Source organism: Schistosoma haematobium, chromosome 1, assembly GCF_000699445.3.
Source record: "Schistosoma haematobium chromosome 1, whole genome shotgun sequence".
Taxonomy (NCBI): Eukaryota; Metazoa; Platyhelminthes; class Trematoda; order Strigeidida; family Schistosomatidae; genus Schistosoma; species Schistosoma haematobium.
The window spans coordinates 50091362-50119334 of record NC_067196.1 but is presented as its reverse complement, the minus strand read 5'-3'; the positions used below and the strand labels follow the sequence as shown (position 1 = coordinate 50119334).

The following is a 27973-nucleotide window of genomic DNA, read 5'->3' as shown; positions in this document are numbered from 1 at the left end:
ACTAGGCGTTAATACTTCCCATGGAACGTCACTCCCGATTATAACAGACAGCGATCTCATGCTTCTAACTACGCAGAGGTTAGACACAGGCTAAACTACACGGAGAATCCGGTCAACGCAACGCTCCCACTTTCCCCATTTCGAATTGCACCCATTTGGAATACTTTCTTGGCCAAAGTAACTGTAGTCAACCCAGTGCATAGCTTTAGGAGGATACTTGACAAACACGTACTCACCCGTGAATTGCCTTCTCAGTCTTGGACCAGCTGCTTGACGAATGCCTCATAATTACCACGGTTATCACTACCACATGATTAGTGACTACTTCCTACCTCTAATATTACCATCTTCTTACTACTGATATTTTTTTCACTACCATCTTCTTACACATTTTCAATTACATAAATTATGTATATATTCTCGAATCAGTCATTTATTAGCACTGAAATTATCACTTTATTATTCTTCCATTGCAACCAACCAACATCCCGCCTAATAGTGCGATAGCTGCTGACATTCAGAAACGCTACTGCCCTGAGACAAACTCACTTATTCACCTACAGGATGTATAAATTCACAAAAGATTACTGCAGTTACTGAAATTACAGCAAACGAGTGGCTAGAATGTCACACATTGAACATAACTAAATACTTGGAACCGTAGAGAAACAATAAGAAACGAATGCAAATAAGTCAATTGGCTTATACACGCTCATGATGCAAATATTGGATATTGGATGAGGTTTTCTAGGGCCGTTTTGAAAGTGTTGTTACTAATCCCGTCTGCTGTTTCCTAGCTTCAGTTAGGTTCCCCAATAACTTGTAGATGGTTGCTGCACTGTGATTGAATCTAATTCAAATAAATTATGATGCGTCTTAACGATGAATATGTTAGACTCTGTCGCGGAATTTAAAATGATGTTCCAGCTACAACTACTCTAAGGAAATAGCTTTAACAGGATGAGTGCATGTTTATTTTCTCAGCACTTTTGGGGAGAAAAACATTCAGGGTTTGATGCTATGTATCAAAATTTCAAATTATGTTATCGCACTTCGTCTGAATTTGCCGAATTTCTCCGTGAAAGTTATACAGCAGAAGACAATTATTACAAAACACTAGTTAAACTATCTAAACAAGCAGGATCATACAACAACACTAGTAGTTTCAAACCATGTTGGTCTCTCCTCAAGCAGTTTATTGACCAAATCTCCCAGGTCCACTTAACTATTGCACAAGAACGACAGAATCTATCAAGAGATGTACAAAAGTATCTGGAGGAGCAACACAAGAGACAAAAGCTGATCAAAGATACAGAAGCTTCAACGCAGGAAGTTGTACATGCTTTTCAGGTAGTCCTTTCTTATCTTTTTATGTCTTATCACCGGTTGGTAGCGTTTATCCATTACAATATAAATTGCTTAATTCCCATGTATTATGTTCTCAATAATTGCTATTATCAATTACTTCATGGTTTATTATGTTATGTAATTAGATCGTTGCATTTTGCTGAGGCACTGAGTAGTTTTTAATTCTCTGAACTGCTGAAAGTCAGTAACATCATCCTGAGTATTGTGTTGTTGTTCATCAACATTTCCTTTCCCTCGTAAGGTTTACTTTAGTGTCCTTAGTTACGTTTTTTCTCTTTATTCGCTCCGTAGGGTGTGAAATCAGGATCCACACTATTGAAAAAATCTTCGTTGTATTTGTCTGTATGCCAAGCATCCAAGGGATTTAGGATGTCATCTTGTTATCCAAAAATTTCGTAAATCTCGTGATTCGACGGTCTAAAAGTTTTTGAGAAATAGGTTCGGGTTATGTTATTCTCAACAGCTCATCGGAAAAAACAACACTTCCAGTTTCTTAAAGAACATTATTCATCGCTATGCTTTCATTAGTCAGTATCCTATAAGTTCGGGTGGAAAAGCCTTAGTGCACCATTTATATATATGAAAGGGTAATCTTTAAGGTGATAGATTTTATTAGTTATTTTAGTTTATAATCTAATAAAACTTATTTCATGAGCTAAAACTCGAAAAACTATCTCTTCATAATTTTCGGTCGTTTTTTGGAGCTATGGAAGTAATGCATTTATGTTTCATAAATAGTATCCGGTTTTTATATAGAGCTACCTTCTTCCATTCAATTACTATTTCGCTGCTCAGGTAACTTCCGTTCAACTTCAGAAGGCGAAGGAGGCATATCATTCACGTTATAATGAATATGAGCGTGCTATGCGCTTGGAGTCTGGTTCTAATCGAGATCAAGAAAAACTGGAGGTCAAGCTTAAGAAAGCTCAGGATGAGTACAAATATTCGGTTGAAAAGTATAATAACCTACGCAACCAGTTCGTAAGCAAAATGCACATCTCTTGTGCCCAGTTTGAGGTAACCTAGACTCTCAGTATTATGCTATACTATTGAGTTTTTTTGGACTGTTTCCAGAAAATAGGCTCTAGTTTTGGATTTAACTATTATTACTCGTCAAAATATTTCAGGTGCTTTTGTTGATTGCGGTGAATGTGTCATGCGTCCAAGACTCCATAGCAATAGCAACCATGATATTGCATGGGATTGAACCAAGTTCTTTTAGGTTTTATAACAAGCAGTTTCCTTGGAAAAATAACATGCTCATTTCATTCTAAGGATAATTTACTGCTTTGTTTGACCTCAATAGTGCCGAAGACTTAAACACGAGTACGTTTAATCACAAAACACTCAGTTAAAATGAAACATGTGTTCTGAATTGTCTGATAGCTTACCACTTCCAATTGCTTACTATAAAGTTTCAATTAAATGTCTTTTCTCCGATATTGAGATTGATCTGTTGCTCTGCTAATTCAAACTACACTCATTCAAAAAAAAAATTCCAGTCGTATATTCAACTAGCGACATTTATATGACAGTGTCTAATCTGCAAAATGGTTTGACTTTTAGATATTTTGTCATTTTAGTCCTACAATATTTAACATATATCTATAATTGGTCTGATTTATTACAAAAATCTAGATCGTTTATCGGATACTGTTTATGTATATTAAGCTTACCAGTAAATCATTACAATCTAATAGTGAACTGATGTCATATATTTCCCGAGAATAATAAATGGACTACTACCAGTGTCAAAGCACGTACCAAGGAAAGTGCACGTGTAGCTTCTGAAAAAAAGGATCGTGATATATTTTCAGAAGTTTGAAACCAACATTTTACATGAAATCCAATAAGCGTGAGCATATTCGCAGGTTATATTGTATCAACTGCTATTAATCAATACCAATGATCATCCTAAATGCTGCAAGTCTGAAAACTTATTTTACGCTTAAAAGAAAATCGGTAAAACGAGTTGCATAAATAAGTATTTATGTGTTATTAACTTTGACTGAATAAAATCAGTTAGTGGTTCATGTGAATGCCCCTTATTTAACTCATTTCTTTAATATCCTTTTCTTTATTAATGATGCTATCTTAATTGAGAGGAATTGCCGGCTTGTGAAAAACGTGTCCTGGATATTTTAAGGACAACTTTTTAATCCGATTAAGTATTTTAAGTCAAGTAACTCTGATGTGCGCACAATGCAGACAACTAAGTTTATGGTGATAATAGCTTGTGGTATAGTTAGAGCCCGACCGTTGTTGCTACCTTGACGTGGTGATCGGGCTTGCCTATCGTGATGAAGCAACCGAGCTATACTGGCTGGAACAACCGTTCCTCAAGGTCCTACCATGTCAGACAGGTCGGTTGAAGAGCGGTAAGACTAAAAGCAACAAACCCAAGGTCCGAAGGCGAAGTCGTACTGCTGACTGTACAGAGGTGTGACAGCAGTAAGGTGTTTCCTTCAGACAACCAGCATGACAGCGATGCTGCCTTCCCATAAGGAGGGGTGGGGTTAGAAAAGGTCGACCCTAAAAATGCACACCTCACCTTACCTCACGGATTTCCGTCTCCGGCGGTAAGGCCCTTTGAAGAACGGAGCTAACACGTCAAAAACCTCCCACAAAAAGGCCGTGCGCGACCGGCCTCAAGCAGTTGTCCCTTGGGCACTGCGGTCACGCTCTCAGGTCACTGAGACCGCCTCTAATCCAATTTCCTTTTCAGGTACCTCCAGAAGAACCCTTCCACGGTGTGGGCAACCGGGAAGTGATAACCGCCCTCATACCCCTAACAGCACCCAAGACCACTGTATTCATGATCAACCTTCCTCTTCAATTCCTATTATTCCTCCTACATCGACTTTCAACCCTAAACTTCCTCCTTCGGCTTCCTCCTCAAATGTCACCATAGCCAACGATTCTAGTGCTCAAAACTCTGTCCCAGGTCTACTGAAACCTCGCTCCAAACTACACATTGGAGCTTTCAACGTACGCACTCTATGTCAAATCGGTCAGCAGGCTTCCTTGGCTAAAACCCTAGAGTCTCTTTCCATTGATGTATGCTGTGTCTCCGAAACACGCATACAGGATTCCAGTGTGGTCATTCACTTGACCTCACCTCGGCAAAACGGAGAGCCAACGAGATACACCCTACGTGTATCTGGTGACCCGATGGCCAGTTCTCGTGGACTGGCAGGTGTAGGCATAGCACTAAGCATGAGGGCTATAGTTAATCTGAAACGAGGAAGGGCAGCTGGTCCAGATGGATTGGCTCCAGAGGTCTTTAAGGATGGTGGTCCAATTTTAGCGATTAGGTTGACTAATATTTTAGCTAAGATCTGGGAGTTAGACGTTATTCCATCTAACTGGTCACAATCACTTATCGTCCCAATATATAAGAAAGGGTCAAAATCATCCTGTGACAACCACAGAGGGATTAGTTTAACTAATATAATATCTAAAATACTAGCCTCGATAATTATCAGACGCCTAACTAAGACTCGTGAACTGCAAACACGAGAGAACCAAGCTGGCTTTAGACCTGGTCGTGGCTGCATCGACCACATATTCACCATTCGTCAGATTCTAGAACACAGGCATACTTATCGGCGTCCGACAATGGTGGTCTTTCTCGACTTAAAAGCAGCATTTGACTCGGTAGACCGCGAGATTCTGTGGCAGTGTCTGTCATTGAAAGGCGTACCTCAGAAGTACATAAACCTTGTAAAGGCTCTTTACTCGAACACTACTAGTCGAGTCAGAGCTTATGGCGAACTGTCATCTACTTTTGCAACCTCAAGTGGTGTCCGTCAAGGCTGTCCACTTTCCCCATTTTTGTTTAACTTCATCATAGACTTATTGATGGAAATAACATTCTCGTCTACTGAATTTTCGGGCATTGATCTCCTACCAGAGGGTCCACTTATCGACTTAGAATACGCAAATGGCATAGTCCTACTTGTTGAAGACGCTGATAAAATGCAGAGTCTTTTGGTAGCACTGAGCAACAATGCCAGAATGTTTGGAATGCGCTTCTCTCCCTCTAAATGCAAGTTGTTGCTTCAGGACTGGTCTGCGTCAACACCTGAACTAAGGATAGGGAGTGAAGTAGTCGAACGCGTTGACAACTTCACTTATCTTGGAAGTCTGATCAGCCCTAATGGGTTGGTGTCTGATGAAATCTCAGCACGGGTTCAAATGCGCATTTGGCTTTTGCCAACTTATGTCACGTGTGGCGAAGGCGAGATATCCGTCTATCAATAAAGGGACGAGTATCCTGCCCGGCAGTCCGTTCTGTTTTAATTTACGGCAGCGAAACATGGCCATTAAGAGTAGAAGACACTCGTAAGCTATTAGTATTTGACCACAGATGCCTTAGAAATATTGCTGGCGTCTGCTGGGATCACCGGGTAAGTAATAGTGCGGTTAGACGCAGGGTATTAGGAAATGATGGTAAATCAGTTGATGAGGTTATGAATCTTCATCGACTGAGATGGTTAGGTCACGTGTTACGTATGCCTGAATACCGATTACCACGACGTGCAATGCTATCCGGTATTAGAGATGGTTGGAAGAAAGTTAGGGGCGGCCAAACCAAAACGTGGCATCAGTGCTTGAAGTCACTAACTTCTAGTCTGAGCCATGTTGGTAGATGCAGACTACTTGGTTGGGGTCCACGTGACTATCGTAACCAATGGTTGGAGACTCTTGGTGACATGGCTCAGAATCGATCACAATGGCGTCGGTGTATACACTCCCTGTCTTCCCTTAAACTAAGAGATTAAAATCGCTTCATATCTTTCTTTCTACGAACCAATTCTTTCTTCTTGTACTATATCTCTATATGCAATCTTTCTCTTACATATTACTACCTTTGACCTAACCACTGCTATGAATCCGGTGTTCACCTTGTTGTGCTGATGCGGTATGGCAACGTGGACCGATGCACATATGTGCCTGGTCCTACGTTGTAGCTGACTGACTGACTGACTGGTATAGTTAGAGAAGTGGCATTTTGACTAACGTTCTGTTTTGAATTTTAAAATGATATTTTATACTGTGTTCACTGTTTGGCCTGTTTATTTTCCAACCTTTGACTCAAATAACTCTAATTCCCATCATCGTTCCTTTACTTTTGTCTTATAAAAGGAAATCGAAGTTGCGCATCTGGAACAGATGAAAGAATTTCTACATCGGTATGCATCTGTCTGGTCCATCACGGGTGATGCTTTGGGCAAATTACACAGTCAGTTTGATCGTGATTTAACTGAGTTGACTACAGACAGATTATTGAATATTCTTGTAACCGAAAGAGGCACTGGGACTTTGGAACCACAAGGTGTGCAGTTTGAAGATGCAGAGGTTGCTGCCGCGTTTTCATCAAATGTAACTGAACGTGCCAACGGAATAACAACCAATGGTGTTCGTGTTCTAGAGGCATTTTTCGCTCGCGAAGCTAGAGCTGCCTCTGCACTTGCAAGTAATTTACAGCATGAAGCTTGTCTAAGAAATCAAAATATTCTGCTCAAAAAGTTTTAATGTTATGGTTAGATAAAAACTTATGTATATGCTTATTAGACACAATACTCATTTGTTTGCTTTGCAAATCAAAGCGTATGATAAATTAAAACGAATCCATTTTGTGAACGTTTGCGCTTCTAGTTTGAAATATTTCAGAAAATTACTTCCAAGGACTGAAATTGAAGGTATAGAAACCCGTCCTTAATGCTACCCACAATTAAAACTTGTGATCAACATAAATGTTCTGAATGATCTCTCCTGAAGTAAATAATTGTACATGTAACGGATCTGTATAAAGCAGTAAAATGTTTAAAATGAAAATGAAAATAAAAAATAATTAGCTATAAGTTATTAGTTAAATTTCAATTATTTAGATAAAACAGTGACTCAATGTGGTACAGATGCCTAAATAATTTTATCTTTCTTGTCATGAACAGTTTATTTGTTGATCATCCTCAATAATTGTGACTAACCAGGTTGTACGACGTCTATTTTTATTATTTGTTTAGTTCTCACCGTTTCACTTCACTAGTATAGAAGTTAATACTCCTTTTAAATCTGAACTTGTAAAATTTGTTAGCTCAATACAACATGATTTTTAGCCAATGTCTGTTGTTTGTGTTCATAATCAACTATTCGATTATTTATTTACTCTAAAGAAGTGGCTTACATTAAGTCACGAAAAGTTGAAAATACAACTTCTCTACCCCTTGGGATATAACAAAAATATATTTATTATTAGCTTTCTACCCCATGGACAGTTGACAGACGCATTCCTAGTTAAAAACGTGATCAGACAAGGCCGCTTATTCTCTCCCTAACTCTTTATTCTGATGATCGACTGGATTATGAAGATCTCCACATCTGAGGAGAAGCACGGAATACAATGGACGGCTTACATGCAACTAGACGATTTGGACTTCGCAGATGACCTGACCCTTCTATCCCACACACACGAACAAATTCAGGGGAGGACAACTAGTGTAGCAGCATCCTTAGCATCAGTAGGCCTCAACATACACAAGGGAAAAAACAAGGTCCTCAAATACAACAAGGAGAACACGAACCCAATCACACTTGATGGAGAAACTGTGAGAGGTGTGGAAAGTTTCACGTACCTGGACAGCATCATCGATGAACAAGGAGGATCAGATGCAGATGTAAAAGCGAGGTTTGGCAAAGCAAGGGCCTCATTCCTGCAATTGAAGAACATATGGAACTCAATACAACTTTCAACTAATATCAAAGTGAGAATCTTCAATACGGACGTCAAGACAGTTCTACTGTACGGAGCTGAAACTTGGAGAACTACTACAACCATCATCAAGAAGGTACGAGTATTTATAAATAGTGTTTTATACAAGATATTCAACATCCATTGGTCGGATACCATCAGCAACAGCCTTCTCTGGGAGGGAACAAACCAGCTTTCAGTTGAAGAGGAAATTGGGAAAAGACGCTGGAAGTGGATAGAACATGCATTACAGAAATCATTAGACTGTGTCACGAAGCAGACCCTAACTTGCAATGCTGAAGGGGAATGGAATAGAGGAAGGTCGAAAAAGGATTTTTCAGGAAAACGTTTGATGGAGGATGCTGGTGAGCGGCCTATGCTTCTGTACGGGGAGGGACAACAGGCGTAAGTAAGTTCTACTAAATGCTCAGTTTATATGAAACTATCAAGTCCAACCTTGGCATCGATACTTATATGATTGACTACGTTTTTGTGTTAGAGTGTATGGTGTTTTCACAATATGTGGTTTTGTGCTATCTTTAATTGAAACATTTTTCCGTGTAGTTGTAGGTTCTGGTACCAAAGATAATGGTGAATCAAGTCTCAACAGCTTAACAGATGTTAGATCAGATGCAATCTCTGTGACTAGCATTTCCGTAGGTGTTGTGCCGTCGGTAACAAATGTATCAATTTCTGGCAGTGGAACTGCAAGACGCCGAGAAGGATTTTTTCGTCGACGCCGTAATTCCTTGTCACAGGATCCCGCTCCTGCTGTCGGTGACAATGATGCATCAGGATCGTCCACCTCAGTCGGTGCGGCCATTGGGACAAACACCAATATTCATGCTAGTGGTAGTATTAGTCTCAGTGCTTTCACCGTCGTTGCCAAACGTGGGATTCGCCGACTAGGCACTCCTTATTCGAATGGTAAAGATAAACCAATAAAGCAAATGGACAAGTCAGGTAGATTTGCTTGGCAATACAGAATTTAAGTAGTTTCTATTGATGTTTAGCAAAGCTTCGCTTTTTAATAAATAGCTTATGTGTTAAGTGGAGTCTCTAAATTGAATTTTGTGTTGCAGTTAGCCTGTGAACGTAAAATTTCATTTTTAGTAAACATCTTAGTATTTGACAAATATCAGAGGTGTTTAAAGTATATGATCCTGATGATTGTACTCAAATCTAAATTGACTTATTCGCTAAGTGCTTGGGTACGAGACGCAGTCTAGGTATGGGGTTCAATTATACTACTCAGTTCTCCAAACCGAAGTAGGTGTAGCAGGATTTCAACCTGTGACCTAGTGGCTGAAAGTCAAACCCATTAGCCACAGGACAAATATACAGAAAATTGAGGCTTCCTTTGCTGTTTTTCGGACTATTATTATTTGTATCTTCATTGCATTTTGTAGATAACTTTATTGTTACATTTCTATACCTTCTTTATCGTAAGCTTCCATTGGACCTATTGATTATTGTTGTGCATTTTAATATTCCTTCATTATTGCTAATTGCTTATGTACTGTCTGCTCAGCACTCTACCACCTATGTTACTATCGCGCTTGATGTTTGCTTTCTTTTATGGCGTTTGCAGTACATTATTGCATCAGTTTTCTAGTCATTATCAAATTGAATACAATAAAGAACTAATTCGCCTCCTATCATCGTCTTCTGATCGACCATTGAGTCAGAAAGGGACTCGAGGACTAGTAGGCGTTAAGGCCGTGTTGGTCACTTATCGGTCAGTGTTTAAATTCGTGAAATTTCACGGGTCCGTTTGGGGATATGATACGCAATATCAATTCGGAATTCTCAAGTCTTCACAAATCTGTACCAATTTTTCCCGGGATACAACACCACTAAGGCACGATTACACGGCTAATGCATCCTTAAGTCTGAGTATACTGATTGGGTTACCTCCAACCAGTCAGCCCCTTAAGATGAATCACGATACTGATACCTTGAGTAAATTTTGCAAAAACATATGTTCCTATTACTTTACCTTCTGTTATTCGAGTTCATTAGGATTTATCTTGTGCCAACTCGTTCTCGTTTTAGTTGTTTTCGAGTAGAGTGAATAGTATTTGTCAAGATATATTAAACAAAAGAATGTAACGGTGTCAGATATTAGCACTCAGTAATCACTTGCATGTATATTTAGTGAAATATTGGCTACTCTGTAATTAATTTTTGATCTACCAGCACATGATATTCTATTCCCAATAAAACTTCACTTATTACCACTGGCTATTTATATTCTCTATCAAATACATTTACTCTTTATTTGGCTATTTTTTCTTAAATTAGACGAAAAAAAACTTTTTCGGACTCTTGTAGATATTGGCAAAGTTCTGATCATGGGTATGATAAATTGAGATTACTCATACAATAAAGTGTTTCTGATTGATGGTTAGTGAAATCGAAGAAACGATAAGTGAACCTAATTAAATCAGTGACACATAAAGTATCTCAGTTTGTCTTTATTTTAATCTTTACGATACTTTTGCTATATTCTTCGAATGATATCTTCAGTGTCAGTTACTTATTTTTGCAGATACCATTACTTCAAAAAGTGATGATTGGCGGACTACTACACCCGTAGAATTACCGAAAGACGAAGACGGTTATAACATTAGACCACCTGATCCATGGGGTGAAAACTCTTCAAATTTCAATCATTCTGAGGCTGATGACTCAGGTTCCGAAGAAGACCTAGAAAACAAAGCGAACAAAACATTTCATGGCCTAAAAGTAGGTATTTATCTTTCCTTAGAGTTGTATAATAGGGTGTCACGGTTTAAGTTCATTTCTTGTTGTACTGTATTTGAAAGTTTCGATATGATATATTGATTCACTGTGAAGATCAATCTAGATAACTAGAATCTCAGGTGAACAAATCATCTCTGTGCAACTTGGTTGACTTAGGATATTGCGAGTACACTAAAATGTTGTGTGGACTGAAACAATAGGATAGTGATCTTTTTAAACTGATATAAAATTCAATCCAGCAGTGAAGATTAATACTTCCGATTGAGACTCTTAATAATGTTGGACGCATTTAGTACTTCTGTATGATTTTGTTTGTTTGAATAATACTAACAGCTTATGACTCAAAATGTTTTTGTGTTTTCGAGTGCAGAAGTAGGATGGAAGAAAGTTAGGGGCGACGAAAACAATATATAGCGCCAGTCCATGAGGTCACTGACACTTAGACTTATCCATATAAATAGGTATAGACTATCTGGTTGGGGTTTGCGTGGTTATCACAACCAATGGTTAGGAACTTTTAATGACATGACTCATACTCGTTTTTAATGGCGGGTATGTATCCTCAAACTCTGAGATTCTAAATTCCCCGTAACTTTTGTTGTTTTTATTTCACTAGTTTATATTTTCTTCTCGAATCGTATCTTCAAGCCTAAGTTTTCCTACTATTACTGATACCGTTACTATCTCCTCCATTCTGGGATTTGGCTTAACAACTTCATTCTCTGTGCTAATCGGTACGGAAACTCTAACCGATGTACATACGTACCATGTTCCATGTTGTGACTGACTGACTGAAAACCTAACTTTACATACGACGGATTTGCGCGTTTGATCAACTTTTTATTGAAAAGTCTTTACTAAACCTTGTAATTGTTAAATTTTGAGTTTAGCAACAAAAGCTTGGTACAGGAAATCGTTTCCCTATATGTACATACCTCCAATTCAGCTTGATTACATTAAATATGAATTCTAGATATCAGATGAGATGATATAGATTTGTTGTTTGTTCTGACGTTTTCTATTTTATGAAACTACGTAAAGATGTGTTCCCGTTTATTTTAACACGTAGATGTGACAGTTACACAATAATTGATTATTTGGTAGTAACCTCTTGTAATAGCCTAAAACGTTATCACTAACATAATAGGACTTCGACTGATGCTTAGTCGGATTGTTCTGTTTACACCAACCGGTCTTTTAGTATTAATCAGTATCATGTTAGGTTTGAATGATAATCAAATTATGTAGGTTGTTACAATACGATCAGTATACCAAATAATTCAACGTTATGGCACACTTTGTTTCGACATTAGGTGGTCATAGGAATTTGACAGCAAATCCCTGATCAAGATTTTGCTCCAGTTATCATGCGTCAATAGGGTATACATGGTGTTTTGATGGAACTGATGCGCTTTGTGGGATTCGAACCCATGTCACTCAAACCACAGTCAGAGACTACTCCTAAGCCTCTCGAATTGACTAATTTTATTTTATTGGTCATCACGAGATATTGCACTTACCAGTGATGAAATACTGTGGCAATAGTTTTTGAGAATTAAAATAATTAGCTGTGTTGATTATTTTCTATCAAAATAATATTTAAATCTGTCGTGATAATAACGCCACTAGTTTAAACCCTTGCAAATGCATTATACTCCAGCGTCAGCATCATCCACATAGTTGGCATTGAAAAGATCCTCTTTTTAAAACTAAGTGTAAATTAAACTTTCTAACACAACCACTCAGTTTAGCCTTCATTGAAAACACAAAAAGTGCTAACAAATTTTGAAACCGTTAGTATGGTTTCATTGAAATGATCAATAGTAAATCTACAAATTGAAGAAGTTGCTAATGTCATTGTTCTTTGAGAACTTACGATACATGGGTTAGAAGAGTGTTTCATCTGGCGAATGTTTACATCATATACCACAACAACTCTAATGTGTTTCTGGAAGATAGATTGCTACAGTTGATCAGTTCTTTGTTCAAACAATATGTAACTTGCTCCTATAAGTTCAGATCCATGTTTTACCATTGATATCCCATCATTATCAATGCTCGTTCGAGGCCACTTTCTTCATAAATGGTATGTCCTGCGATTGAATGCTCTCGACCACTACTCCTTGTTCAACTTTTAAATTTGCTTCATGTCAAGGTAAATTTAGGTGCACAAACCAAAGATTATCTATTTGCTTAAAAAAACTATTTCATATTCCTAGAAATGTATTGAAAGCAAGTGCAAACATTGATAATGACTTGTCAATCCGACTAATCAGATCAGGAGTAAATATTGGTGCATAAATTTCTGTAATTCGCTACTGATGCTTATTGGCTGGAAAGTATTCTGGGAGTTTAATTCACTTTTGCGGCTATTTTCAAGGATAATTTTCGCCATCTAACAACTATAGGTCTTGAAAATGTTATTTAAAAAAACTCATTCATGTATTTATATATGCATTTAACAATGCGAAACGTCGATTATATCTTACCTTTCATCTAGGTTAATATCCGTCCAGTTGGAGAGTTTGCTCCAGGAGTAGCGCTTAAATATAATGGGGATAAATTGGAATCTCGTCCAAAGCCTTTAGAAACAATAAGAAGTCCTAAAAGCACTGGGAATTCACAAGTCCCTTTACTTATTGATCATCGTATCGGATCAACACTTCGATCACCACGTTCAAGCATATCTTCATATCAAAATATTCCTATCACTGCAGGATCGGATGGCGTATCAAATCATGATTTGATTAATGCGTTACCTCTCCCACCATTGTTACCGCCACCTCCTCAACCGCCATCGTCATCATTGTCATCATCTACCACTGAATCTTTTGCTGCTATCGGTGCTGGTGGTTCAATGCGTGCTCGGAATGTCGGTTTGTCATCGTTTAATACACTCAGTAAGGGTCATTCAATATCAGCGATACGTCCACGTGGATACAGTTGCAATACATGGACTAAAAGTAATTGCTTTTTTATTTCTAAATAAGTCGATTGTTGGCGATTTTTCTTAGATTCATGTTGACGATAGTGTTTACGCACACCTACCATGATAATATTGTTGTTACGAAGATAGAAAACAGGAAAATATGAAACTTAGGTAGCTATTACTTGGCGTATGTGTTTATGTATTTCTAATAAATATTCATTAAACAGTTGTTTTGTTTTATTTTTATGTAGTCCTAACTGTGTACAAAAATATGTTAATAAGCTTTGTATCAAAAATATTCTAGTTATGAGCACTTACTAGTGCTTTGTATATATATATATATATATATATATATATATATATATATATCCGGAGCAGTGGTAGCTAGGTGATATCACTACCTACCATGTACAATGAACTATAGCTCAATCTGCGTATATAAGCCTGTATTTGGTTAATAAGACATAAGGAATAAATATATCAGTAGAATAGGTACTAGCTGTTTACAAATGTCATTTTCAAATTCCAAAACCTATTAATAATAGTACACACTCATGATCCTTTTCAGGGGATGGGAATCAATCCAAACACTATTGAGTGTGTTTGTCTCAAAACCACTTTATTTGATTAACGATCTTCACTGTATATTATGAATAATGAAGTAAATTTTAATAAGATTTCCTGCACTATTTTGTTGACATTGTTTTTTCATCCTGACAGTGTAAACGATAAGGTTTTAAGATGATTATATTCTCAGTGAATTTTTCCAAGTGAGTGACTTGAAATTCATCTTTAGCACAGACTGACGGTTTCTACTGGTCACAGTTGTTTTGATTTCAAGTAGGATATTGGACTGGCATTAATACACATGCTACTAAAAGAATTTGCAACCAATGTCTTAGGAATCCCATTTGCTGGATGTAAATCGAATAGTTTTAAGGCTAATGGGATCACTGAAAAACGTTTCTCATGGCTTTTATCGCACGACAAGTAATGTCCACATATTGTTGATGCATCTTGGAGTAAAATATGAAACTTGATCATAACACCTTGATTAATCATAATTCGAATTCTTTTGGAATCATTCGTAATTTTTATCCTCAGTAATCTATTGTCTTACTGATTTAGAAGTCTCGTAATCACAACTAATATACTGCTTTATATCAATGTTCGGTTAAATTAAAAAACACCAGGCTGTCATGATTACTTACTTAAGTCTGTTACCACTCTTGGGGCATAGACTGGCGATCAGGGATCTCCAACTGATTCTTTGTTGGATTCCTTTCCAGTTGTTGCCTTAAATGCCTGTCTCTGATTCCCGACTGCATGTGTTTCTTTGTCTGCTTTTTTTCCTTTTGGCCTGAGCATTCCAAGTTAGGGCTTGCTTCGTGATGCAGTTTGATAATATCCGTTAAGTATGGTCTATTGAATTTCAGTATATTTTCCTAATTTCCTCGTTAGCTTGATGCTGGTTTGTTTAGTGCTATAGAAATTTGTTGTTGACGGCATTTGGTCAACAGATCTGGAATATCTTGCATAAACATTTGTTTACAGATACATGTACATTTTTGATGATGGTTGCTCCAGATCCATATAATAAAACCTTAACGTTTGTATTGAAAGTTCTATCTTGTGTTGGCTGACAGTTCTTTTGCGTTCAAGATATTCTCCAACTGTAGGGATATTACCCTTGCTTTCCCAATCCATCCCTTCACATATGCGTCAAATCCCCCTTGCTTATCAATGATTTAAGTGTGGTATATACACTCGTTTTGTTGCTCTTGGACCTCAGTGATTGTTTTCTCTTCTTTTTTGATTGATTGCTCTGGTTTATTATGTTTGCGTGCTAGCCTCTTTGTTGTCATATATTTCTCACATATTCCCTTCTCTTACAGTTTGTTTTACTGTTGTTCCCAGATCTTCGACACATTTCCGCTTGTCTGTCCTGACACTTTTCTCCACTCGTTTGTTTAATACTCTCTGTTCGGTATGTGCTCTGAATTTTTCTCCTCTCTTTCGACTTTTTTGTCTGCTGTCCTGTTGTTTTTCTCATCTTGAATCTTGCTTAAGGTTTCACTAGAGATCCACTCTTAATGTTAGTGCTTCTTGGAGCCCAGCACCACCTAGCATGTTGAAGCAATTGGTTCTTTAATTTCTTTCCACTTATCCTCCATAGTGGCTTCCTCTTCTCTGAGTAGGTCTTGTAAGGCTTAGAACTTATTGTTGAGAGCTACCGCACATTGACTAAGTTTGTCAACATCTCTGTGGGAAGCTGTATTAAGCCTTCATAGCGCTACTTGCTCAATTGTGTAATGCTTTCTTAAATTCAGTTTCAGCTTGACATCCACCAGGTGGTGAACTGAAGCTATATCGTCTTATCTCTTTGTTCTTACGTTTTCCATAGACCTCAATTAAGTCTTTTCTTAGGAAGTTCACTACGACGAACTACAGCCTCTCATAAAACTGATCTTTATCCTCTCTGCTGTTATCATTACTGAGCACGTAGCACTGGATGACAATTAATGTAAAACCTACCTAATATGTTTTGAAGGATCCTTTGATGATCCTGGAGGTGTGAATTTCCCACTCTATGACCGTTTTCCGGGCTTCTCTAGTGAGTATCTGTACAACTCCTTGTGTATGTATGTGGTGGGGGTCATTGTCTTCTTAATGACCAGAATGAAACAGAATCTTCACCGAATCTAGTCGTTTCTGTCCAGCTTTTGTCCAATGGGTTTTACTTATTCCAAGCAGAGCGAAGTTGTATCTTCTATCCTCCAGTATCTTATTTCGTCAGAACATTCCATGTACATATATTATTCGTTGCTCTGGTCGTCAGGAAGGGCTTCGCTTTCGTAACTCCCAAAGAACCTCAACTCACCATGAGGTATCACAACTCTTCTATATAAAGATCCTTCAACTCCCTGGATAGATTTTAGATGGTCTAAATCATTTTTTTTATTTGCATCTTTCCAAAAATGTTCTTTTTCACAGAATAGAGTTGCTAACCCTATATCCAACATGAGCTTGGGACTCTAAGCGAGTTATTTTGTGATCACTTTCAAAGAAGTAGTTTTGATTAATGTAGAACTTGTACTGAATAGTATGACATAAGGATATGACTTAAAGTATGTGAAGGAGTTAGAGCGGTTCTTAGATTACCCTGAGAATGTTGAATTATAATCTAGCCAACCAGAAGACAGGTTATAAAAATGATTGGTTTCTAATGAAAATAATGATAGAAAAAGAAAAATTAAAGTGTATTTGTACTTTAATATAACTTATGGATCGTTCAAAGCTATTATCAGTTTCTCAGATTCGAAGTCAAAGAAACCGCTACATAAATATGCTAGAATACAGTCTCCCACGGGTTTCTTTATGTTGGCGAGAGATGCGTTTCAATTGTTTTTATAGACTAACTCTAACTAGCTTCATTTCCTCACTGGAATCACGCAAAATTGTCTCACGATGTCTCTTTCCTATTAAGTACATTATTGTTACATTTTTATGAGAATTAACAAGTACACGAATTATGATCAGCTTGCTTATTCAGATTATGCGTTGTGACCTTAAAACATCATTTTGGTACCTGATTGTCTCTTTCTCATACTTTGACCGGACCACAAGAAGCTTCTGGTGGTGATATCAAAATAAATTTTTGGATTCAGATTATATAAACGAAATATTTGCCAGCACTTTCTGTTTCACTCATTCATATAAACAACTCCGTATACATTGAACTATGTAAATAGTGTCCAGAATATCTATTCTGTTGAGATCTAGACAATCAAATATTGTTGGTAAATTCCACATTGAAATATGTTGTAAATTTCACATGTTGTGAAGTAGGATATATATATATATGACTGCAAGACTCAAAGTCAGTAACTTACATTGTACATAGAGTTTGCAGCACTGTGTCGTATATTTATCACTCCGAACTCTTTAAGTTTAAATTTCTCTGTTTACTGTCACGCACATATATTTATATTCCATCACCATAATCATTTATTATGTTATCTAGGCAAATTATCCACTCTTCCACGAAGATATCGCAGTAAAGTTTACACAAATAAAAGTATTTTACACGGAGCTTTTGTCACTTCTCAAATTAGTATGTGTAAATTTTATCATCGATGAGTCTATTTGAAATGAGGTATCACAGAACTTCATGTCTTTGTAATCATCATTATAAATTGCACTATAAAATAATGATGATGATAATCATTCTTATATATGTTGCATTTCATATCAACACTAGGTTTCCGCACTGCTTCAGGCACATTTAGTATAAACTGTTTTCTTTGCTCATTTGCTGCTGGTATTAAATGTCATCTTATGTTTTATATGAATGTGTATAGTTTATGTGTGTGCGTACGTATGTATGTATGTGTGTACGTGTATAATGTGGTAGTATTATCATGATCTAATATAGCTTATATAATTCATCCAGTATCGTCATTATAAGCCTATATAATTCGAAATCGAGTTAGTCTGTATTTTTTTGATACTTGCATATTCTAATTACTGTTACAATAGGTAATTAAAATGTTTGCTTATTAAGTTTCCTTGTTTGTTGTTGTTAATCTCATGAATATGGACCTATGATAATTCATGGATTGAACTTATTTGAAATGAAAAAATTGTATACTAATAGTGTCATATTATGTTTCATAATATATATAGTGATGGGATCGAAATAATGATGAATTATGTAAAGGACAACTGAAGAAAGATATGCGAATGATGCATTTAATGCATGATTTTAACATTTTACAAATCTACTGTTTGATTTTGCGTAAAACAGTAAATGGTTTATTGTACCTGATTTTTCATTCACTACACTACTGATTATAAATATTTCAGTAAGTCCCCCGTATATATCTAATTATATACTTTGAAATGAAGTACATTTTCACTGAACTGATAAAAGTCGATTACTGTCGATAAAGAAGTCTTAGTTTGATAACCACTTACAACTCACATTCATCAAATTATTTTTGTATGTACATTTATTTAATAAAATTTATTTATCATTAAATGATTTAAATTTACGTTTGTACAGACTTTTAAATACTTTTTTGGAAAATAAATGTACCTACATATTATTAGAGATAATCTTTTTCATATTTTGGTTTATCTGTGGTTTATTTTAATTTTAGAAGGAAATTCAAGTCAAGTAAATTCTGCAAGATCATTGGAATCAAAAGATGAAACTAACAGTGCAACTTTCAATTTGTCGTCTTTTGATACCCTATTCACAGTACAAGAAACCAATACAAAAGATATTCCTTCAAATAATAGTAAAGATTCTGTTCAGAAGGACTACTCTTCAGATTTGAAATTTGGTTTTAAAGATTCTGTTAGTTGTAATAGTTTAGTAGATACTTTACAAAGAAGTTCATCATCTGTAATGGGTGTTAATCTATCACCTGTAAAGAACGATGATGGTGGTGGTAGCTTAGTTCGACGATGTTCTAGTACAGCACCTACTTCAACAGATAATGAATCATTTGATCAGTCTAATTGGGTATGTGTACATTACTTGCTTAGATTATTTACTTTATTGTTCATCATTTATAATCACTCAGCTGTTCTCATTTTAATTTAATCATTAGTTTTTCCTCGCTGTATGCCTAATTTCAAACTTATTAACTTTTTATGCTCTGTCCACTAAATACTCTAGCAGTAACTCAACAAATCCAAAGTTATGGGATGAGTTAAGAGAAATATCAAGGATTCATCGTGGAGATTATACATGAAAGGAAACAGCTCTTTTTGTGTGGAGCAAGCGCTTCAGTCAAAGGTATATGAAGTTTATCAAATCAACATTAGTAGTTCCAGTGTTTTAGGCTAGTTGGTTGTTCATAAGTTGGAGCTTCACTTACCCACTAATGTCTGAGTACTTAGATAGTTTTATCATCTGTAATTTGATATGTCTTATAATCTAGTAGTTATTGTAAATATCCATCCAATTGTGTATTACAATCAAACAACTTTCATTTGACCGGGATCCAGGTGTCAGTAGGTACATGATTTAACGTCCTTAGCAAACGTTCGCTCGACCTTTTCAGAATGTGAAATAGCCTTTTGATGTGAAGAAATTGTTTCGCATTGGTAGAATCGATCATACTTGGTGAATTTGTCCATCAGAATCTATTCACCTAATTAAGGTCGACTAAACGTGTGTTTAGCTCTAGTTAACAATATTCAAAAATGTGTGATATACATCTAAAAAGCACGTTTTCCAACAAGTAATTCTTTTTTGCCAAATTCGTGAGATGGAAAGTATTTACTAAATACAATCTGAGAATTCAAACTAATTTAGGATAACTTTACTTAGACTGTATACTTGTGTATTGAGAAATCTATCTGAAGTTTTAAAAATTCAACATCTTTGATGTGTGGGTGAGAATGAGAATGATTGGTTGTCTGCTTAGTCAGACATATAGACAGTCTGACAGGTGTCAGATGAATTATATATTCTCTTATCCTTATTATTATTAGGACGGACTTATTATTGATTGTTCATTGTTGTTGGATTGTGTCGGTTTTTGGTGTGGAAATATATTTACGTTGTGATCAGGCTAATCACGTGTTCTTGATCTGAGTTGTGTTGAAGTCCTGTAGAATAGACACTGGGAGGGAATCGAGTGTAGATATTCGTCTAAGGTAAATTAACGTCCCATACTTGTGAAAGTGGAAACCCAACGTTATAACATTAGACGAAGTAAAACCGAGCGTTATAACATTATGATTACATAAATATGTGTTCGATTAGTCACTGTGAATATATTTTATGTCATTTACTCAGTTAAACTTTCATTTAGAAATGCTAAATGAATTACTAATTATTGTCATGCTAATATAATGACCGTATTGTCTATGTGCAAACGTTCCGTTCAGAAGTCCACTGCAACAACCAATGGTTAGAGACCCTGAATGACATGGCTCAAAATCGTTTGCAATGGCGCAAGTGCATCCACTCTTTGTGTTCTCCCAAATTCTAATCTTCTGAATTCTTCATGTCCCTTGTTTTCTTTCCAAACTTATTTCACTGTATTATATTCCTTGAATAACATCTCCAAGCCCTAATGTTTCCGATTACTGCTTATACTCTTACTACCTTTACCACTACGGAATTTGAGTCGACAACTGCATCTCTGTGCTAATGTGGTGTGGCAACTCGAACTGATGTACGTACGTACGAAGTTCTACGTTGTTACTGACTGACTGACCACTGCAACAAATGTATTTTAATGAGTAAAGGTTGTACATTCGAAATCTAAAGATACACGTTAATAACCCTATAACCCACACTTGAATTTCACAATCGTAGATGGCGTTTGAAACAAATTCAACTGAAACAAGCAAATCCTTCAGTACTTGTGTACCTTGGCCATCTTTTAACGCTAATATACATGGTACTGTAGTTGGTAAAGAAGCTCGACCTATTCCTGAACCTCCAACACGCCTTCATAATCATCCGAATAATAGTTCTACTATTGAACCAAGTATTACACCTTCTCCTTCTACCCATTCAGTTAATTTGCCAAATAATTCAATTTGCTTAGCTGCTGCATTTACAGAGACTTGGCATGCCCGGTTTTTTAATGGTGGTGGCAGCTCTTTTTCAACCGCAGCCTCTACTGGTCAACCTCCTATTCAAGCAATCTATGGTAGTTTAACACTTGCATTTCCACGTGCGGATATGGAACAAAGACTATTCAATAAATCACTTATTCCCCCTCTTGTGTTTAGAATTACAAATGCCGAAAGATTAAAAGATCTACAACCTAAACTTTCTGGCTCATCAATCAGGTAAATCATATTACTCATTTATTTCAGATTATTTTGAAATATTACAATTATTATGTTTCTATTTTCCGAGCTCTTTATGAAGCTTAATTTTCTCAGGTAACTTGCAACTGATGAAGCATGTAAACTTGTTTATTAATGAATAGATTGTTGTGATAAAACAGTAAAATGCAATGTCTAATCTAACTACTTTTTGTCTTCGAAGCGTCTTTGAAGAGCTTCCTTAATTCCAGTTTTTCGTTTAATAGATTTACTAAGGTGGTTTGTGATCTGAAAATACTATTGCGGTGCATGCTACTTACACTGACAGATATCAGTAGTACTTAGCACCAATCGGAGGTGGAATGCCCGACAAAGGAAGATTGAATTGAAAGGAACGGGAAGAAGGACAGAGAGCAATCAGAGGAAGAACAGAATCGAAAGAATCATGAAGTATGTAAAGGAAAACTGATGGAAGACGTGCAAATGATGTATTTAATGTATAGTTTTCATACTTTACGAAGGCACTCTAATTGGTTTTCCCCATCTGTGTTCCGATTCACCACACTATTTTGAAAATAACTTTCATCACTAGCTACTCATATCAGCTGATGAATTAGCGAGAATCAAAATGTCATGGTTTTCAGTTTAATTCCGCGTCGGATTTTTTATTTACATTACCAAAGAGCTCTGAATTAGGATGAAAAAGCCTTTCTTGACTCTTAATGATTATTCGATTGATCCCACCATTTTATGATAATAATTACCTTCAATGTATTTACTGGATATTTGATAATAATGCTTCAATAACACGCATAATGTAGGAGATTTTACTAAGCTTTTTATTTCCCAATTTTTGTCTATAGTTACCTACAATCCAATTACTGTTAATATATTTCAATTAGTTAGTAGCTAATAGTTAAATTAATAAAATGTCTCAAGCAAATTGGTTATGGATTTGGATTTAATTACCATAAGACAAATGTTTATAGTCCAAGATTATTAGATTAATTAGTACAAATCATTTAAGAGATATCAAGTGTCATTAAGAATAATATTACTACCTATCAGTTAATTGATGTATTCATTTATTTCTCAAGTATCATATCAAGATCCTTTTTTGTATTTTTAATTCAGTTACATAATTTCATTGGTATGTTTTTGTTTTTCTGTTAGTTTATTTTCTGAAAGTACAACTCCTACTACTGATACACCTCAACCAATTTTACTCGAAGATTTGACAGATAACAATGCAACACAAATAATCAATAGTGGTAATAATATTAGTTCAGATTATATGCTTACTATTCCTGGTGATGTTCTTTCACGTTATCTTGCTCCATTGATAATTGCTTATTCAGATGAAAACTCATTTTCTTGTAGTGATACATCTGATAAATTAAATTCTTCTTTTACATCTTCTAATGCACCTACATATGTTAAATTAGATGTATTAACTTATACAGTTGATGCAAATGCCGATGTTAAAGGTTACTATTCTAGTCTTACACCTCCAATACATTTATGTACTTACTGGCGTTGTGAAGCATTAACCACAGATTTTCGTTTGGATTATACAGCACAATGGCCTACACCAACTGCTGCTAAGGAGTACGTTCTTTTTTATTGTTTTTGCGTAATTCAATGGTATTTTTGATGGTTTGTTTTACACATAATTGATCCCGCTAATTATACGTTGAGTTATTTCTGACTTTTGTTCCTTCAGTGATGAGGTGTGGCAACTTGGACCAATGCTTGTATGTGCCTGGTCCTACTTTGTAACTGGCTGACTGACCTTCATTGATGAAGACTGACCATTCTGCTTTCTGTTTTCAACTCAAGCTAATCCGAAAATCAAATCTTATTTGTAAGATTTATTGAAAACACTAAAGAAGATAAATATGTGTACAATGTCTTTGAATAAAGTCCAAAAGGTTATTATATTTAAAAAAGTGAAGATACTGGTTTCATGGCCACATCAAAAGTGAAAGAAGTCTTCTGTGAAAATTTGGCAGACCAAATCAAAAGTTCAATTTTTTTCAAAATGTCGAGCATCAAAATCGAATTTTATGCGCCTAATAACCCCTAACAATAAACAATCAAAGTACTAACCTCCAAAATAATCTGGATGCAGACTATCTCACAGAGAACATTTAAAATCCAACAACAATTAAGTTTTTTTTTCACGTCCAGAAAAAGCTCTTCCTATTCCTTAAGTTAGCCCGCAGATTATCTAAAATCATAACTTTGTCAGAGACTTATCGTTTTCGAAATTTTATTGATGGCAGGTCTTTTCATAAACATATATATTACAACTCGAAAATTCCAGAATTAGTAGTAATTCCTAACTGTAGACAGAACTAGGCCAGTGAGATAAAACTTAATTCCATATAGTTTTTGGTCAAATGTAATGTGTCATTCTACTGTCTAGTGTATCCTGACTTCGTTACTATACTAAACACTCTCCGGATTCGAAAAATAACTAGAGGCGAACACCACTTGTTCCAACAACTCGAGTATTGAACATACAGTAGTAAGAATATTGGAGTTTATATAAGATTTACATAAATTCTTAGCATCTCGGTCCGTTCACCAGAGCTGATTGATTGAAAATGAACTAATTAGGGTGTTCCAATTCTAGCCTAATCAGTTCATTCAATAGTCAGAACTTTATTCTACACCAACAGAAAGGATATCCAGTTGGAAAAAAATGTAACAAGGTACTTCCTTGTAAAATGTTTTACTTGCATACTCACCCACTTTACTTATTTTCAATAATAACTCATTAACTTGTTTCTACGATAAATTCAATTTGTTTGAATCATGCATTATATTATGAATGAACAGATTCATTGTGATTCTGTTTTCATGTTCATGGCTAAATTGCATTTCATTAAATCAAGTATAAACATTTATTGTTTTTATGGGAATATAATCATTTAATATAAAATTTATTAGATGTTGACTTATTGATGTTATCCGCCTGAAACACTAATACTGTTATTGCAGTACTATTCATTATAATCAAAAATTATATTCTGTCTACAGATATTTCACTTGATATAATCTTAATTAATTAATAATAATAATTTCCTTATTAGATCTGTGAAAAATACTGGAGATTTGCGAATAAATCTCATGATTGATGGAACTGTTAGTCATATGCAAAGTCTTCCAGTTGGTACGTGGCTCCCGGAAGTTAATCATGCTACATGGCGTATCCCACTTCACAATGCTAATATTGATCGTGACTTATCAAGGGATAATACTAGTAATAATGCACATCGATCCGAATTCACTTCGAAATTTGATGCAACTGGTACTGTTCGAGCGAAATTCACATTAACAAATGGTCCAGGAAAGCCACAACCTGTTAGTTTACAATTCTATCGTGAAGGCTCCTTAGCTAGTGGTGTACAATTATTTGTTATTTCATCTGATTATCATATGAATTTATGTAAATATCGTTTGATTGGTGATCGGTATATATGTGATCCACCAACAAATGTGAATCGTTTTCACTCAAATTCAACGATTCAATTAGAACAAAGTAACAATAATATAAAAGAAAAAATTGGTTCTCTAGTTGTTACTGAAAACAAGAGTGTTAAAAATAAGAATGATAGTATAAATGAGCATAAAATAAATTCAACTAATTTATCTGCAATATCTGATACGATTAAATTTAGTCATTTACAGTAAAAGTGATTTTTGATTTTTTGTGCCTTCAATGCGATTAAACAAATCATCTAGGTTTAGTATTATTGTTATTTTTTGAATCCATCAATTAAATATGCATAATTTCCTTTGAAAATTAGTTATAATTTGATTCAATGAACTCTTGTGCCAACTGATTCTCTTGTTATTATTGTCACATTAACTAACTGCTATTGCAAATACACCACATATATCATTTTACACCTGATTAACTAGTTATATATATATATATATATATATATATATATATATATATATATATATATATAAATTCTTCCTTCTCTTTCTGTTTGCATTCATTTACTTATTCTAAGTGATTATAATTATTTTGAGAATATTTAAAGCAAATATGTAAATTTCGGTAATTACTCGTCGAGTTTTACAATTACAAAATAAAAATATTTGATTTCGATTGTACTGAATCGAATTCTGTGTGAAACATGTACTTCTGTTTTATTCTCATTATTCTCAGCTGTGTTTTACACACACACATATATATACTTGTTCATATTATTAATAATTCATTCATTCTATTATTCTTTTACAAAAGTTTTACCAAACTAGATTTGAATAAAACTTACATGACTTTCTTATATTGGCTATCTGTTAGGTAGTCGGAAAAATAGACCAATAATTATGATGTTAAGTCCAATGGTGTCCTTGGACTTTAAATGGACATTTCCTATTGGTCGATATCTGTTCACTCGTTGAATATTGTACAAAATGTTGTTTTCTATTTTATGGTACGATGTGGTATGCTTGATTGGTATATAAACAAAGTATGTTTGAAATATAATGATTCATAACTCCGAGGCTGTGACTTGTGTTCTTGACTCAACTGGCTGGGACAGACAGCGAAGCAGGGCCAATCAGGGCACTAGGTCGTCCTTACGTGTTTTCCGTGTCACTGTCTCAGAAGCGATCGATAAATACGCTGCGTATCGAAAACCTGCAGTCACACCCGTTACAACACTATCACCACACTGTATCGAATACTTTGATGAATAAATATTTTTATTTTTGTAAATTGTTTAATGAGAAATCACTGAGATTTATATATCTGCTCAAATGATTTTGTCAATTTATAATGATGGGGATCGCTTAGCATTATTACGTCATTAATAAAAAAACTAATCAGTTGTCAATCTATCTATACTGACCACCTAATAATATGTATTGATTATTCCAGTGTATATTGAATCCCCCTAGTATGTTCTCGCTTAAATTTTCACTACAATAATTCTTTTAATCAGAATAATTATCTTTCTTAGGGGGAGCCAGAGAGGTGGAAATCGATACTTTTCGTCTTTTACTGCTTATGTCATCTTTCGTATGGAATGCTTTCTCTTGTATATGTCCAAATGATACCTAATACCTACCTGTTTATGAATAATTTCTTATGTCTGTCAGTATTAGTTAGTCATGTGTACTGATAATCGTTGAGATATTGATTGTTTATTTCGTTAACACCAACATACAGATAATTGGATTCTGCATTGTACCTTTTCATATACCTGTTTTTATCACCTACTATCCTTCCAACAAAATGTAAATTTAATACTGACTTCTCTTTCATTTCAATTATTATTATTATCATTATTAATAATCTTAACAATTTGTGCTGAGAAAGTATGGATTAGTAATTAAGTTCGGTTCATTTATTCTTTGCCCATTTTCATTGAATTTTTCTGCCTTTCCTCTTGCACTGAAATGAGTAGCCATATAGTCACTTAATTCGCATGTTAAAAAATTCTCTGTCTGTCTTTAAATATTTTACTTCGAATAATGTATATTATTGATTCTTAGTCGTGTTGTCAACTCTGGTAGTCAGATTTTAATGATGATGACTATCATTATCATCAAATTAATAAATTGTTAATTGATGAGTAGACTGTAATGTTATGCCTTTATTACTGCAAATAGTGATTACTTACTGTATGCGTGTCGATAACTTAGTATAAGCTTGTGTATATTTAGCTTTTCTGGCCATCAGCGACTATCTTGCTACGTACCCAAACCGAAATTTCCAGAGCTAGATTCATATTTGTGATCCAAGCATACTAAATGTCAAATTTTCTAACCAATTAACTATTGATATTTCTATAACTGGAACATACAGTCAACATTTTACTAAAAGTGGTCATCAGTTATTTAAAACGAATTTACCAACTTACTATCAAACATTATGAAAGCAAACATAAGATATAAATCTAACTCAAAGAGTAGAGATAACAGGTATAGTGATGATGGTCTAGTCCTTCTCAAAGTTTGATTGTCAGTCTTTAGCATTACAATCGGTATTTTTATCTTACAATTTATGCTTTCCAAGTAAGCATAACAGTGATACTATCACACTAGTTCACATTGTAACTTAATTTTATATTGATAATCCTACTTACCATACAAACGTTCATGTAATCAACTTTGAACCGCACTGTTTGAAGGTTAGTGATATTGCCCCGGCTTCCTAGACCAAAAAAGGTACAAAAACCTTCAACCACTAAAACACTGCTTAACATCTGTGTACGCATTCTGATGTTCACAAAATAATATTTGTTGGTCTTTTATTATTCAATACAAATATGCATTTAGTTATACCTACATGAATATAATTTGTTTTTCTAACTAAAGAAAAAAAGTTA

At 35.3% G+C, this 27973-nt stretch overlaps 1 protein-coding gene across 2 annotated transcripts; it reads left to right on the top strand.

Moving 5' to 3' along the window:
- Positions 1 to 742: 742 nt before the first annotated feature.
- Positions 743 to 26424, top strand: FCHO2 (F-BAR domain only protein 2). 2 transcript variants are annotated; one of them, XM_051208975.1, is made up of 10 exons: positions 743 to 1350; positions 2164 to 2385; positions 6517 to 6847; positions 8687 to 9085; positions 10674 to 10870; positions 13389 to 13851; positions 18980 to 19347; positions 21157 to 21638; positions 22791 to 23225; positions 24716 to 26424. In XM_051208975.1, the coding sequence occupies exons 1-10, from the start codon at positions 961 to 963 to the stop codon at positions 25314 to 25316; spliced, it is 3888 nt and encodes a 1295-aa protein (XP_051074388.1). In that variant the 5' UTR covers positions 743 to 960; the 3' UTR covers positions 25317 to 26424. The 2 variants fall into 2 exon arrangements, with proteins under 2 accessions (XP_051074388.1, XP_051074389.1); XM_051208976.1 differs by lacking the exons at positions 743 to 1350; positions 2164 to 2385; positions 18980 to 19347; ... (1 more) ...; positions 22791 to 23225; positions 24716 to 26424 and adding an exon at positions 18504 to 18801 and having other exon boundaries at positions 6130 to 9085.
- Positions 26425 to 27973: the final 1549 nt, after the last annotated feature.

What these genes read in the sequence shown, in the direction of transcription:
- FCHO2 (XM_051208975.1), top strand. Translation starts at nt 961, where the DNA reads ATGAGTGCATGTTTATTTTCTCAGCACTTTTGGGGAGAAAAACATTCA. An exon ending in AAGTTGTACATGCTTTTCAG is followed by an intron (nt 1,351 to 2,163) that starts GTAGTCCTTTCT and finishes TTCGCTGCTCAG; the next exon opens with GTAACTTCCGTTCAACTTCA. An exon ending in AAAGCAAATGGACAAGTCAG is followed by an intron (nt 9,086 to 10,673) that starts GTAGATTTGCTT and finishes TTATTTTTGCAG; the next exon opens with ATACCATTACTTCAAAAAGT.